The sequence below is a fragment of the Hemicordylus capensis genome, chromosome 4 (assembly GCF_027244095.1).
Source record: "Hemicordylus capensis ecotype Gifberg chromosome 4, rHemCap1.1.pri, whole genome shotgun sequence".
NCBI lineage: Eukaryota > Metazoa > Chordata > Lepidosauria > Squamata > Cordylidae > Hemicordylus > Hemicordylus capensis.
The window spans coordinates 49,276,564-49,291,770 of record NC_069660.1 but is presented as its reverse complement, the minus strand read 5'-3'; the positions used below and the strand labels follow the sequence as shown (position 1 = coordinate 49,291,770).

Sequence of the window (15,207 nt, the reverse complement as noted above, 5' to 3'; positions counted from 1 at the left end):
TATGATTACATTTAGGGATGTGCACAAAACTTATTTTGCATTCTGTTTCAAGCTCAAAGTGAAACGCAAAACAGCTTCGATCGAAATGGGGTTGTTCTGCTCCGAGCTTGAAACATGCCCTTTATTTAAAGGGCATTCTGTTTTGAGCTCACAGCACACAAAACAGCCCGTTTAGAGTTGAAATGTTCTGCACATCCCTAGTTACAATTGCTTCATGTATAGTAAATCTTTTATTAAATAGCATGTGCAGAACTTTGGAGTATCTTCAATTCACAGTATCAAGTTTATATGTCTTAGTGAATTTAGCAATGCTTGCAAGTAGTCCTGCAGTCAGACGGTTGTTGCATTTCTCAAGGACAAAAATCAGGGCTTCATCACTCTTCAGCACCACTGCTTTAATCAAAATCTAATCTCCATAATTGCTTTTTAAAAACAAAACTTTGCAAAAATCTGATCATGGATCTTGTGTGTCACATATATATTTGACCCTCTGCTCCTGACTTTTGCCCTTTCCCATTTTTTAAGCCTTAGACTGTGACTACATATTTCTAAGCGGTTTTCCACATTTCTTGGGACTAGAAAATTCTCTTGGGTGATTAAGATGTGGATGTGAACTGCCTATACATGGTTGTGATGGCTACAGAACAGCGATGTTAATAAAACCATAAGTGTGCTTGGTAAGCAACCACAGTCTGTAGTTTTAAAGCTGATGTACTTAAGGTAATTAATTGTCTCAAGTGTATATTCATCTTTAAAACTGCAGACTTTGGTTGCTTGCTAAACAACCTATTGTTAACATTGCTGTTTTGTAGTAGTCAGAACCACATATAGGCAGTTCACATCCATATTGTGATCACATGAATACTTTCTAACTCCAGATAATAAAAAAGGAGGGGGAATTTTACAATTTATGATAAAAAGGGTACCCAGATCATTTTCCCCCTTTAACTCTGCTTTGTTCCTATTATAGGTGGTATTGCTGAGAGTCTGGCTGAGAAGCTGATTGGTGTGCTGTTTGAAGTATGGTTACTAGCCTGTTCCAGGTGCTTTCCCACACCACCTTACTGGAAAACTGCCAAAGAGATGGTAGCGAACTGGAGGCATCATTCTGCAGTGGTGGAACAATGGAGTAAAGTAATCTGTGCCCTTACTGCTAGGTAGGTGAATTGCTATCTTTTTTCATTATTCTGCTTAACTATGTGCTGCTATTGCAGAACAAAATTACATATTCAGTTTTCAGGTGCTTTATTCTAGGTCAGTGTTCTTCACTGTAAGGCCCAGGGTGGCCCCCCCCCATCAACCCTAAATGTGGCTTTCTGATTGTTTGTTGGACCTGTGCAAACCTTTGGCAGAAGCTAAATGCTCTGCACAGTCACCCCTGGCACCATGCAGAGTGACCTTTCCCACTGTGCAGTGCTGCACCTTGCCCAGCACTGATGGGCTCCTTCAAAGGAAAGTGGGCCCTCTTGAGCCTCTGCATCATTTTGGAATCTGTGCACAGAGTGCTGGGAAGTATAGCCGTTTCGAGCCCTTTCCCCATAGAGCTTCCCAGCCCTTTCCCCATAGAGCTCCTAACAGAGGGATTCATCACTTAAAAGGGCCTCCCAGCGTCGTGTAAAGCACAATATTGTACAGAGGTCAGCACCAAGGGAAATGTGTGTGTGGGTTTTTTTTTGCTAGAGTGGCCTCCACTTGAACAGGATTGAAGATCACTGTTCTAGGTGTTTTCCCTCAAATATATTGTGCTCTAGAAAAGATGGAGCTTCTGCCATAAGTGCCTCCTATCTGTTTAGAATAATTTGTGAACTCCTGCCTTTTCATTTAGACCTAGTTCTCACTGAGAAGTAAATTGGTCTGGGCTGTGCTACTTCAGAGTTCAGGTTGAGGCTCACACGACTAAATGCTCCTGCATACCAAAAATTCACTACACATAAAAGAAACTAGATGGTTGGGGAAAGGGCTAGACAAGAACCTTTATGGTTTAGTTTTCTGTGTGCAGGGATTTATTTATTTTTTTAATAGATGAGCATTCAATGATGGGAACTTTTATCTTCATTCTACTCAGTTACAGGTTTATCACTTCAATGAGAACTTGCCCAGCGCTAGAACTGAGATAACTGTTAATCTAGGATTTGGATTGAGAAGAGGTTTTTGTTGTTGCTAGTGTGTGTGTGTGTGTGTGTGTGTGTGTGTGTGTGTGTGTGTGGTCTTTTTCAAAAGTCTGAATAGAGCCAAACTACTCAGCCCCACTGTAATGGAAAATGTAGCATCAGGCTAGAGTCTGCATGGGAACGATTAACAGGAGAAGGGGAAGAATTATCACAATTAATTCTATGTTGTTTGTATTAAACTAGATTTTTGGGCCTTTCTCCAAAGTAGTAACTCTTTGTAGTTAGAGTATATTGGTTTCTAGTATAGTAGTTCATAGCAGATGACCCAATGGCTCTGGCCGTTACTGCCTTTGGGAAAACCTAGAAAAGGACCTGGACACACTCTCACTAGACCAACTGAAAGCCCAGTTCAGGAAGACTCTGCAACGGGCAAGGGATCTGACCTGTCAACAGCTAAGCACAGCAAAACACTTGGCTGAGTCAGAATCTCGATCAATTATAGCAGGAATCACTTTAAGATGTCACGCTTGGCTATGCTCGGCCTCTTTACAACAAGCTATGAAGGATAAGATTGAAGGTCTGCCTTTTGATGGCAAAGGCTTATTCTCTGAAGAGACTGAATCAACTATGGAAAAGATGAAAAAATCCAAGTTCACCGTGAAAACTTTCACCTCAACTTACTCTGTCTCCACATCATATACAATGAAACAGAGAAATTTCTATCGTCCCTGTACGAGCTATAGACCACAGGAAAGAAGGGACTACCATAAAACCTATCAACCCTTTTCGAAGCGGACCACACAACAAAAGAACAAATACCCCTCTGCCCAACGCAACAAACAGGGAGAGAGCAACAAACAGCGTCTTTGAGATTCAGGACAGCCCATCGCACACCCAAACATCTGCTCAACTGCTTCTTCTGATGCCTCACATCAACTGGGAGGAGACATTGTCGGCCTACAACATCCATGTGCTGACTCCAGTAGCCAACACCACCACCAGATTGGCAAGTCTTGCACAAGGATGGCGCCACATAACATCAGATCGCTGGGTCTTGAAGATTGTCACGGCAGGCTATGCGATAGAGTTCAAGACTCAACCACAATTTTGGGGCCTACGTTTCATGAAGGTGATTCCTGCCTTGCTGCAAGAAGCACAAGAACTCCTACAAAAGAAAGCAATAGCCCGGGTGCGATGGGCCCACCAGCGGGAGGGCTTCTACTCCCGCTACTTCCAAGTCCTGAAGAAGGATGGTGGACTCCGGCCAATAATGGACCTGAGACGTCTCAACAAGTTCGTACAAGTGAAAAAGTATCGGATGACAACCTTACAAGACATCCTACCACTTCTGTTTCAGGAGCGCTGGCTTTTGATGTTAGATCTAAAAGATGCTTATTTTCATATAGGAATCCGCCCTTCCTACCAGATACCTAAGATTCACTGTAGGCACCACAGTCTACCAATACCAAGTCCTGCCCTTCGGACTCTGCACGGCCCCTCGTGTATTCACTAAATGCATGGCGGTGGTAGTGGCCCATCTCAGAACGAAAGGCCCGTATCTCAACGACTGGCTCCTGACATTGCGAGATAAAGGAGAGTTACTTTCACAGATAAAGTATATGTTATATCTTCTCAAGGACTTGGGGATCCGGATAAACTGGAAAAAATCTCATCTGACCCCAGTGTCCACCATATCTTACATAGGGGCAGTGTTGGGCACCGTTGCGGGACGGGCCTTCTTGCCGGAGGACCGCTATCAGACTATTACAAGTCTGGTTTGTCAATTCCAAACCTCTCCACTACAGCCAGCACAACAAATCCAACACTTACTGTGTTTGATGGTCTCATGCAATTCGACAGTTCGTTACACACGGCTGAAGATGAGGTAGCTTCAACTTTGGTTCCTGTCCTCCTTCCATTCGCACAGAGACAATCCTACGAACAACTTGTTGATACTTCTGTCAATTCTAAGGTCCCTCTCTTGGTGGACTTGGAGTACCAATGTACTAAGGGGGATCCCATTTCGATTACAGCCCCCGTCAGTGTGGTTAACGACCGATGCTTCACTCAGGTTGGGGAGGTCATTGCAATTCAAGAGTGGCACAAGTTTTATGGACAAGGACCCAGCAGCTGCTTCACATAAATTTCCTGGAACTTCTTGCAGTCTTCAAAGCCATGAAGGCTTTCCTCCCCATGCTCAGAAGTCAGGTAGTACAATTGCAGTTGGACAACACCACTGCAATTGCTTACATCAACCGTCAAGGGGGGACAGTGTCCAGATCTCTTTGCGGGCTCAGCATTCAGATTTGGCATTGGTGCCTCAGGAACAGCATCACCCCTATAGCCCTACACATCAAGGGATCGGACAACGTTCTGGCGGACGACCTGAGCCAGACCTTCTGCGCAGACACCTGTCACGAGTGGGAACTAAACAACTGCTATTTGTGGCCGATATTCGACCTTTGGGGGTCCCTGGAGATAGACTTATTTGCTACAGCACAAAATGCAAAGTGCAGTCGCTACTGCTCGAGAGCAGGCTACGATCCCTCCATGGGGGATGCGTTCCAGATAGACTGGTCACTGTACCTGAGTTACATGTTCCCGCCGTTGCCCTTGGTGATCAGGGTAGTGGCAAAGATTCTAGAAGGACCTCTAAAATGCATTCTGATTACACCGTGGTGGCCCCGCCAAGCGTGGTTTCCACATCTGCTCAAACTCTCTTTTCACACTTACAAGAGACTTCCTGCCTATCCAGACCTGTTACTACAGGAAGACGGCCTAGTGCTTCACCCAGGGGTCCTGACCCTAGAACTCACAACGTGGAGGATCGGATTTTGAGAAAGATACTGCTAAATGAATGGAAACCCTCCACTAGGAAGAATTATGCAGGCAAGTGGAAGCGATTCACCACCTATGCTGCGAAACATGGCTTTCGTCCATTAAGAGCATCAATCCGTCAGATCCTTCTCTACCTCACTACACTTAAAACCACAAACCTTTCTAACATTTCTATAAAGATATACCTAGCTGCACTGTCCGCTAAACATCCAGGATGGGATGACTAGACGGTTTTTTCTCACCCTTCCTGCAAAAACTTCCTGAAGGGTCTCTCTAATCTATATCCTCCTGTTTGACAACTGATAGAACCATAGAGCATATCCTTAGTCCTTTTAGCTTTAACAGAGCCTCCTTTCTAACCTCTTAGGACGGCTAGTCTAAAGTTAACGTCCCTAAAAACTGCGTTCTTGGTAGCTATTACTACGGCCCGTAGAGTGAGCGAACTTACAGCTCTACGCATGGATGTGCCATATGCCCGTTTTTACCAAGACAAAGTGCTCTTACGCCCTGACATCTCCTCCTTACCAAATATAGTGTCAGATTTCCATATCAACCAGGACATTGTACTGCCAACTTTCTTTAAATCCCCTACTTCTGCTTTAGAAAAGGCCTTACACTCTTTGGACATCCGCAGGACTCTGTTATATTACCTCTCAAAAACCAAACCGATGAGGAAAACAAAGAACTTACAAGGGAAAGTCAATGGGACGGGCCTTGTCCCGTCGAAGGCTCTCTCATTGGCTGGTGGAAACCATCTTAATGGCCTACACGCTGCAAAAAGTTGATCCCCCTAGGTCCATTAAAGCACATTCAACTAGGGCCTATGGGACTTTGGCGGCACACCTATCTGGCATATCTTTCCATGATATTTGTAAGGCCGCTACTTGGTCTTCCGAACAGCCTTTTGTGAGGCATTATGCTATTGACTTACGTTCTGCAACGGAGTTGAATTTTGGGAGAGGTGTTCTCAAAAGGGTGTTGCAATGATTCTACTGCTCTCTCCTCCTTTATGGAGCTAACTAAACACCCATTCTAATGGATTCCATGGATCACGCCCCAGATAAACAGGTTGCTCACCTGTAACTGATGATCTGGTAGTGATCCGTTGACATCCATTAAATCCTCCCGAACCTCCCCTCTGCAGTCGTACAATTTCTACAGTAGAACTTACCTGCTACATCAGATGTTACGACTGCCTCGGCGGTCTCCAAGGAACCGAGGTGCCTGCACTTCCTCTCGCCTTAAATAGCCACGTGGTCACATGGGGCAGGACGCAGGCGCCTTAAAGGAGCTGTGGAACTCAACACCGAGAGGCTTCCGCGCAGGCGCAGAACGCATTCTAATTGATTCAATGGATCACTACCAGATCATCAGTTACAGGTGAGCAACCTGTTTTTATGGCTCAACTAGCACACAACTCACAGGAAATGTTCCTGACCCAAATAATACACAATAATTTAAAAGAATCGAAAGCGAACATTAAATTGAAAAAATATTTATTTAATTTGCTTTACTTTGACCAGTTAGAAACTCTTAGTATTTATTTATCATTTATTTATTTATTAAAACATTTTTATACCGCCCAAAACTTGTGTCTCTAGGCAGTTTACAGTAGAATGAAAACAAAGTAAAACATTTGTTAAAAAATGAGCAGGGACACACACACACATTACAACAACTTAAAAATTTCCAAACAATAATTTTAAACAGCATTAAAACCATTAAATCATTAATTAAAAGCCTGGGTGAAGAAATGTGTTTTTAAAGACTTCTTAAAAGCTGTCAGAGATGGGGAGGCTCTTATTTCACTAGGGAGCGCATTCCAAAGCCTCAAGGCAGTAGCGGAGAAGACCCGTCCCTGAGTGGCCACCAGACAAGCCGGTGGCAGCTGCAGACGGACCTTTCCAGCAGATCTCAGTGGGTGGTGGGATTCATGCAGAAGAAGGCGTTCCCTTAAATACCCAGGGCCCAAACTGTCTAGGGCTTTATAAGTTATAACCAGCACCTTGTATTTTGCCCGGAAACATATCGGCAGCCATTGTAGCTCCTTCAATACAGGAGTTATATGGTCTCTCCGAGATGACCCAGAGACCAGCCTGGCTGCCGCATTCTGGACCAGCTGTAGTTTCCGGACTATGTACAAGGGCAGCCCCACATAGAGCACATTACAGTAATCTAGTCTGGAGGTTACCAGCAGATGTACCACTGTTTTGAGGTCATTCACCTCAAGAAACAGACGCAGCTGGCGTATCAGCTGAAGCTGATAGAAGTCACCTCTGGCCACTGCCTCAACTTGGGACACCAGGGAGAGGCTCGGATCCAGAAGCACCCCTAGACTGCGTACTTGTTCTTTCTGGGGAAGTGTGACCCCATCCAGAACAGGCAGACCAAAATCATCTCTTGAGTTCCGACCCCGCACAAAGAGTACCTCCGTCTTAGCCGGATTCAGTCTCAGCTTGTTATCCCTCATCCAGCCCATCACCGACTCCAGGCAGTCATTTAGGGAGGTTATGCCCTCTCCTGATGATGCTGACATGGAGAAATAGATTTGGGTGTCATCAGCTTACTGGTAACACCCTGCACCAAATCTCTTGATGATCTCTCCTAGTGGTTTCATGTAGATATTAAACAACATTGGAGACAATATAGAGCCCTGGGGAACACCATACAAAAGTTCAGATTTTGAAGAACAGCAGTCTCAAAGGGACACCATCTGGAACCTGCCCGAGAGGTAGGAGCAGAACCACTGCAAAGCCATGCCTCCAACTCCCAACCCCCTCAGACGCTCCAGAAGGATACTATGGTTGATAGTATCGAAAGCCACCGAAAGATCCAAAAGGACCAACAGAGTCACACTTCCTCTGTCAATTGCCAATTGGAGATCATCCATCAGGCCGACCAAAGCAGTCTCCACCCGATAGCCAGCCCGAAAGCCAGTTTGAAATGGGTCAAGATAATCAGTTTCATCCAAGACTGGAGCTGTGAGGCCACCACCCTCTCATTTACCTTGCCCAGCCATGGAAGGTTGGAGACAGGCCTGTAGTTGTTCAAGTCCGAGGGATCCAGGGTAGGCTTCTTCAGAAGTGTGTGGCGGGGAGAGAATGGGTATGTACAGGGTGTATTCCAGGGATTGTGCTTTATTTCTAGAAGCTCTACCAGTTACTGTGTTCTCCAGGTGTTCAATGTTACTTTAGCCTATTGATGATGATAAGGAAAAAAGTTTATTTGAAACTAAACTGTTTGAACAGGTATTTCAGTGATTGTATTGTAATATAAGCTGATAGTTCCTTGTTCTAGAAATATCACTCTGTCAGTATGAGTGTAGATTTGGCAGTTCTGCTTAGTGTCCCAAATACACCCTGCAATATATAAGGAGAGTAGGCTAATAAAGGATAAATAGAATGTTTAACTTGGAATGGGTGATTTTATTGAACAAATGTCTCTGATGAAGTATGCATATCCATAACTTACAATTGGGCAGAATGAAACCATGCAGAACCACAAACCCAGTGACAATCTGACTTGCTCTCTAGATTACTCTGCTTTACATATGGACCCTCATTTCCACCTTTTAAAATACCTGATGAAGATGCCAGTCTGATTCCTCCTGAAATGGATAACGAGTGTGTTGCCCAGACTTGGTTTCGCTTTTTACATATGCTGAGGTACTGTACATTGAGTTGGGATTGGGGGAGCTTGCAATTTTTCCAACATACTTATCCAAATTGCATATGTATGAATTATCTTGGACCATAGCTTGTTGGAGTAAAGCTTTTTGTGGAAGGGCTCTGTAATATCCTGGGGAACAAATTCAAATTATGCTTGGTGACAAGAGTCCAGTTAGCAGAGTAGGACAAATCCTAGGATTTGTCTGCATCTGCATATGGGAGGTATGTATTCATTCTGGCAACAAATTAATATTTTAGCTGATAACTGAGAAGTATTTTGTCTTAAGTTCAACTCTTGGTCACTTACCCAACCGTTATACCCACTAGGGATGTGCATGAACTGCAGTTCAACCCACGGTTCAAGCACAGTTTGGGATTGCATTCTGGGAGCTTTAAGAAATAGGAGAGCAGGTCCTTACCTGCTCTCTGCTGCCCCTAACATAGTTTAGGCGCATTCCATATTGCCCACAACAGCATCTTGTATGTTTTGACTCCTAGAATTTCAGTGATCTGAAACATTCGGAGTCAGAATTCATTGCCAAAGGAATGTTTATAGTTCTTTATACTCCGTAATCTTGTTCCCTAATGATACCTAGCAGCTCCACTTCCACTCCTTTATTTTAAGTAACTTATAACCTTGCTACTTCTGCTGCTGCATGTTTTCTGTTCCATTTCAGACCCCTCAGCTCCATGAAAACTTCATGTGTCCCAATACAATCACTGTTAATAGTACTCTTAATTAATCCCTGCTAACTTGGCAAAGAGGTACCTTTAAAGTGGCAAATTTCATGCTAAAATTATTTCATTGTCTCCTTAACTTGTGAGGTTCATCTTTGGAAGTTTTAGTGCTCTAGTGCAGTTTTTCTCAATGTTTTTGGAGTCATAGACCGGTACATTATTCATGCACAGTTTCCCAGACTAGCAGTTAGTAAGGGGGTCGCCCCCCTCACTCCCAACCCCACCCCCAGGCACCCCCCAAAAAAACAGTTTCGGGCAGCTCTTCAGAACTTATTTCCAGGCAGCCTTGCTACTGAATAATGTTCATTTCGAGGAAGCGAAATGAACGTTATCCAGCAGCAAGGGCTGCCTGGAAATGAGTTTTGGAGAACTCCCGCCAGCCCTGTCAGTCCAAAATTGTTTTTTTTAATTTTTTTGGAGGGAGGGGCTGATTTTTGTTAGTGATGCCTCACGGACTGGTATCCAACACCTTGCGGACCGGCACCGGTCTGCGGACCGGTGGTTGAGAATTCCTGCTCTAGTGCATCAGTTTTAGTGCTCTAGCCTTTTAGATGATCTGAGAGGACGGGTTTTTTAAAATAAATAAATAATTACCATATTATAGTTCTTACATCTTTTAAATGTATTTTGATTCCACAATGTGTCTCTTGTTTGTTTTGTAGTAATCCTGTGGATTTGAGTAATCCAGCAATTATAAGCTCTACTCCCAAATTTCAGGAACAGTTTCTGAATGTGAGTGGAATGGCTCAGGAATTGAATCAGTATCCCTGCCTTAAACATCTGCCTCAAATATTCTTTCGAGCTATGCGTGGGATCAGTTGCTTAGTGGATGCATTTCTAGGTAACACTTTCCATTTTAACTCTTAGGATGTTGCTTATCTTTTGTAAACAATGTAGTAGATTAACATGTTCATTTTGGTATAATTATAATTTCAGAGGTTGCTTTGAACAACTAGTTCCTGCATATATTTTATTTGCAAGAGGAAAAACAAGTATTCTTGTTGTGCTTGCTTGCAGAGTCTAAGGGCCTGCTTGAATCCCCTCAAAGAGGGTTTATTGTTTCCAAAGGAGTGTCTGCTTTTAAATAACTGTTCTCCCATGTACTCACTCTCTTCTCCCTGCCCTGAGGAATTAGGGGAAAGAGCATGAAAGCTCTATACCTGTTCCTGGGAACAATCCCAGAGGGCAAGAGTTTGGGAGAAAGACATGCCCATAGGCTGACTGGAGAAGTACCATCTGAACTGGCTTTGTTTGGGTTGCTGCCTGGTTTAAGATGGATTATGTGAGATAATAGGAACCTAGGAATCTGCCATATACTGAGTCAGACCATTGGTCTATCTAGCTCAGTATTGTCTTCATAGACTAAACAGTGGCTTCTCCAAGGTTGCAGGCAGGAATCTCTCTCAGTCCTGTCTTGGAGATGCCTGGGAGGGAGCTTGGAACCTTCTGCTCTTCCCAGAGCGGTTCCATCTCCTAAGGGGAATATCTTACAGTGCTCACACATCAAGTCTCCCATTCATATGTAACCAAGGTGGACCCTGCTTAGCTAAAGGGATGTCATGCTTGCTACCACAAGACCAGCTAATTATTCACTTGAAATCTAACTCTTTGCCATAGCAGTTGATTTTCTCCCCTGTTTCTGCTTTCCCCCATCAAAAATTTCTTCAGAGTTAGAATGTGTTCCATTAAATCTTACTGGTTTCTTTTGTCTCTATTTGTTCGTCCTTTGAGAATTTGAGTAAATAGGGTCCTTTAAGAAATCCAGCTTCCAGTCCCAGCTTCCCCTGCCAGTCCCAGAGGCAAAATATAGGTGTGAAATTTGGCTTTAAAAAAGCCAAATCTGGCAACAGAGGACAGCTTCTGTAGCAAAGAGACTTGGCAGCAGCTCATTTAAAGAGCTGAATCATTTGACTTTGGCCCACAGCTCCTGTTTCCTTTTCAGAGTGACTCTCTGCAAAACTAATTGCTGACCCGGGCTCATTAGCTACTCTCACTTTCAGCAAAATACTTTAAAATCCGTCATGGTTCCTAATAGACTTTCCTTTTGAAGGAGTCTCAGCAAGATCAGTTTGCTTTTCATAAAATAGGTAACTGTTTAATTAAAACTGTAAATGTTGTGTAAACATTACACTTTATTTTCCTGATGAACAGCTTTTTGGAAATCTTTCCACTGTGGTGCATAATACAGTAGCAATATAATTTCTTTCTTCTCTAGGAGTTGCAGTCATTACAACCAGTGGGTGTGAAAGATTACCCAGATATGGTATTAAAACTTGTTGCACTCTCCTGGGTGACAAGAATTTGGGCAGATGGGCAATAATTTTAGCAGCAGTTGAAACTAGTATCAAATTTCAGAAAGTTGCAGTATTCTGTCATTATAGTAATTTTTACTAAAACATTATATTTCTTATTTAAATCATTAAACATTTATAGTCCTATTTAGTTTTAAAACTAAACTGTTGGCGTACAGTTTTTCTCTTGCAATAAAAATTGGGCATAATTGTGGGTTATATGTTTTTAAAGGTATTGCAAGTTTCTATTTGGATAAGTTGTTTTATAAACAACTTTTTAGTACCTTTGTAATGAAGTCATAAGTCTCTCTCACTGTAACAAACATGCACACATTTCCATTTTTAAAATGGCCTAACTTTGTTGTATGGCCATGATAAGCAATATGCACCGTCTTTGCAGTACTGAAAGCCGTGCAATTGAAATTGCCGCTAAAATTGCATCCATAACAATTGGATTACAATTATATGATCCCACATCTGTATATCTGTTCTTTGTGTCATATTTGTGCTGCCCATGATTTCTTCTTAAAACATTATTTCTTCTTCCTGTCATGAGTTAGATGCTGAAAAATCTCTAAAAGAGATAGATAAAACATTTCAAATCGGTTGCTTTTTTATTTTTAATCACTATAAATATTCTTCAATGGAATATTTGGATCTCCTACATTTGAGGGTGGAGAGAGAATTTAGGAAGAATGCAAGATGTCTACTCACTTTAGCTTGTCTGCCACAGTTAGCATACATGGATTGGACATAACATTCCAGTTTATGATACACTAGTTGCTACTTATGTTCACACCCTACAACACTTGCTTAATGAAAATGGACTGTGAAGCAGGTAAACTGGATGGCATCTTACTACTGTTTTGAATAATGCTATTTAAAATTTGTTGCAGTATGAGAGAGCTGCCCTTAATTATAAGGAAACCATGAAATTAATGTTAACATGTTCATCTTTAAAAAGTTTATACATGTTGCCAAAGTGTTCATTCTTGGATGTTTCCTTATAGCAGAATACTGCTTCTTTACGTTTATGAAACTAATAACACAATTCCTTTTTAAAATCGTGCTAATTGATGTATCAAGGCAAGAAGAAGAGTACTGCCAATCACACACTTGTAAATTGTGCCTGTCCTTTTTGTTGTTCATGGATAAAGCTGTTTTCTTGAGTTGTTGAAAATCTGATACGTGTTCTAGGTGACATGGAGTCTGATACTTGAAACGTTACCAAATTGTAGGTATCTTGCCAGTAGCCAACATCCAGACTAACTTCATACATGTAGAATAATTTTGAGCATGTACAATAGGGAAGTGGTGATTTAAGCTGATCCTCACCTTTCTTCTGCAGCCACCTATGCCTCATGACAGTATGTCCCTAAGAGTCCCCAAACCCACAGAGATAATTTCGGGAGGCATGGAGAGCTGCAGAGTACAAAGGGAAATTGGCAAAAATTGCCCCTTCCCCATTGAGTGTTCTAAAGATGCTTATGCATGTGTGTGACATTAGTCTGGATGGTGGCCAGTATGCTGAACTTGTAATGTACACACCCTAGTTTAAATAATAATAATAATAATAATAACCTTTATTTGTTAGCTGCCCTGTAACAAATTTTTCTCTGGGTGTCTCACAACACAGCATTAAAACATAAAGTAAAAACACATAATACATGAAATCACAACACACACACAAAATAAAACAAGCATTTTAAGTGTTTAAAATTTTTTTTAAGTCATTTTTAAAAGTGACTTTAAAGTTAAAGCTTATTAAAGTTAAAGTTTAATAAGCTTAGTTAAAGCTTATTCACAACTCTTATGTAAGTGCTGCACCGTGGTTAATGCTCTAAAGCATGACTGTACAACTTCAGCCCGCATGGTGTTGTTGGATTATAACTTCCAGCATCCACAGCCACAGTGATCAATAGTCAGGGATGATGGGATTTGTAGTCCAACATTTGCAGGAGGGCTGAAGTTGTGCAGCCTTGTTGTAAAGAGAAGGCAGGGAATAATTTGCATGGGAGGGAGATGACAGTGCACAAGATCAAGAAGTGCTTTCAGTTTCTTTGGGAAATGTTATGTTGGTATTTGGCCACTGGTTCTGTGCAAGTAATATATGAGAATTTGACACACGTAAAGTAGTTTATTATATAAAAGAAGAGGCATGAAACTTCTAGAAACATTTGGTAGCTTTGCCCTACACGGGAGCTACACAACTTTGGTTCTTTTGTTGTGTTTGGACTAGAACTCACGTCATTTGTAGCTACAGTGGCCTATGGACAGGGAGTTGTAGTCCAATATCTGCAGGATGGCTGAGGTTGTGCAGCCCTGCTCCACAATAATCTCTGCTGCAATGGTTTTAACTATTAAGTAAGCACTTATCTCATTAATTACTTGCTACCTAGTAATTATTTTAGCTAAATGGCTTGTATTTATCTCACCTCTGAGGTAAAGAAACCTTGAGGAGATTTCTCTGTAGTTTGAGCAATATATTAAAACTAGCTGGGCTGGGTGCTGCGCCTCTAGTTTGACCCAGCTGTTTTATCCTGCTCGCCGCTGCTGCTGTTTGCTTGCCGTCCGCAAGTCACCTCGGCCCTGCTGGCCTGCCACCACCTCCTCCAGTCAGCTGGCCACCTCCTCGGCTCCTCTCACTTGTGTGGCTCCACCCCGGTACGGCTTCTCCTTCCAGCCTCCTCCTCCCACTGGCGTGGCTCCACCAGCAGGCCTGACTCTGCCAGCCACCATGGCTGTTCTTCCGCCCCCCGTCCCTGTGGCTATGCGGCAGCTCTTTGAACTCTCGTGAGAGCTGCCACACATGGAATTAGCCACAGGTACATCTTAGAGAATTAAAAATAAAGAAGAAGATTGTTTCAAAGAAGATTACCAATTTACAGCCTTTTAGATTCCTAATGTGGGATTAGATCTTCACTTTTAAAAGATTCAGCTGTAACTAAGTTTTGAAAGTGGTATAAACCAAATAGCAATAATAGTAGAAAACACACCCACCCCGTATTGGTTCCTGTGGTGGTTGTCCAAAAAAGGACAACACTACAAGTTTCTCTGAGAGCAGAAAGGCCCATGACTGAGTACAGTTGAAATGGAAACAGTTTTGTGTATGCTATTCTTGCATATCTCCATTTACTGAAGCAATCAGTTAATTTCAGTTATTTTAGTAGTCTTGTGGTAATATCTTAACTGAAATCAGCGAGGTCTATCAATGGCTACTAGTCTGATGGCTATAGATTACCTTCATCCTCAGAGGCAAGATACCTCTAAATACCAGTTGCAGGGGAGCAACAGCAGGAGAGAGGGCATGCCCTCATCTTTTTTTTAACCTATGGGCTTCAGAGGCATCTGGTGGACCACAGTGGCAAACAGGATGCTTGACTAGATAGCCCTTGGGTTTGATCTAGCAGGGCTGTTCTTATGTTCTTAAACATGGATCACTGCTTAGAAGCCATCCATATGTGCAGGATTGTAGGTTGTTTTCCTTAGTATGAGTGCTGCTTAGTTTAGCAGGACATAATTGTCTTTTTTAAAAATACCAGTTGCAGCCTGTTTATATTA

At 42.5% G+C, this 15,207-nt stretch overlaps 1 protein-coding gene across 6 annotated transcripts in view; it reads left to right on the top strand.

The window, feature by feature from the left end:
- The window catches only part of RALGAPB (Ral GTPase activating protein non-catalytic subunit beta), a 94,519-nt gene that overhangs the window by 7,190 nt on the left and 72,122 nt on the right, over window positions 1-15,207 (top strand). For all 6 annotated transcript variants that reach the window (XM_053245380.1, XM_053245381.1, XM_053245382.1 and 3 more), the window contains exons 5-7: window positions 971-1,157; window positions 8,483-8,614; window positions 10,018-10,196. In XM_053245380.1, coding sequence (XP_053101355.1) covers window positions 971-1,157; window positions 8,483-8,614; window positions 10,018-10,196 — 498 coding nt within the window. The remainder of the gene's footprint in view (window positions 1-970; window positions 1,158-8,482; window positions 8,615-10,017; window positions 10,197-15,207) is intronic.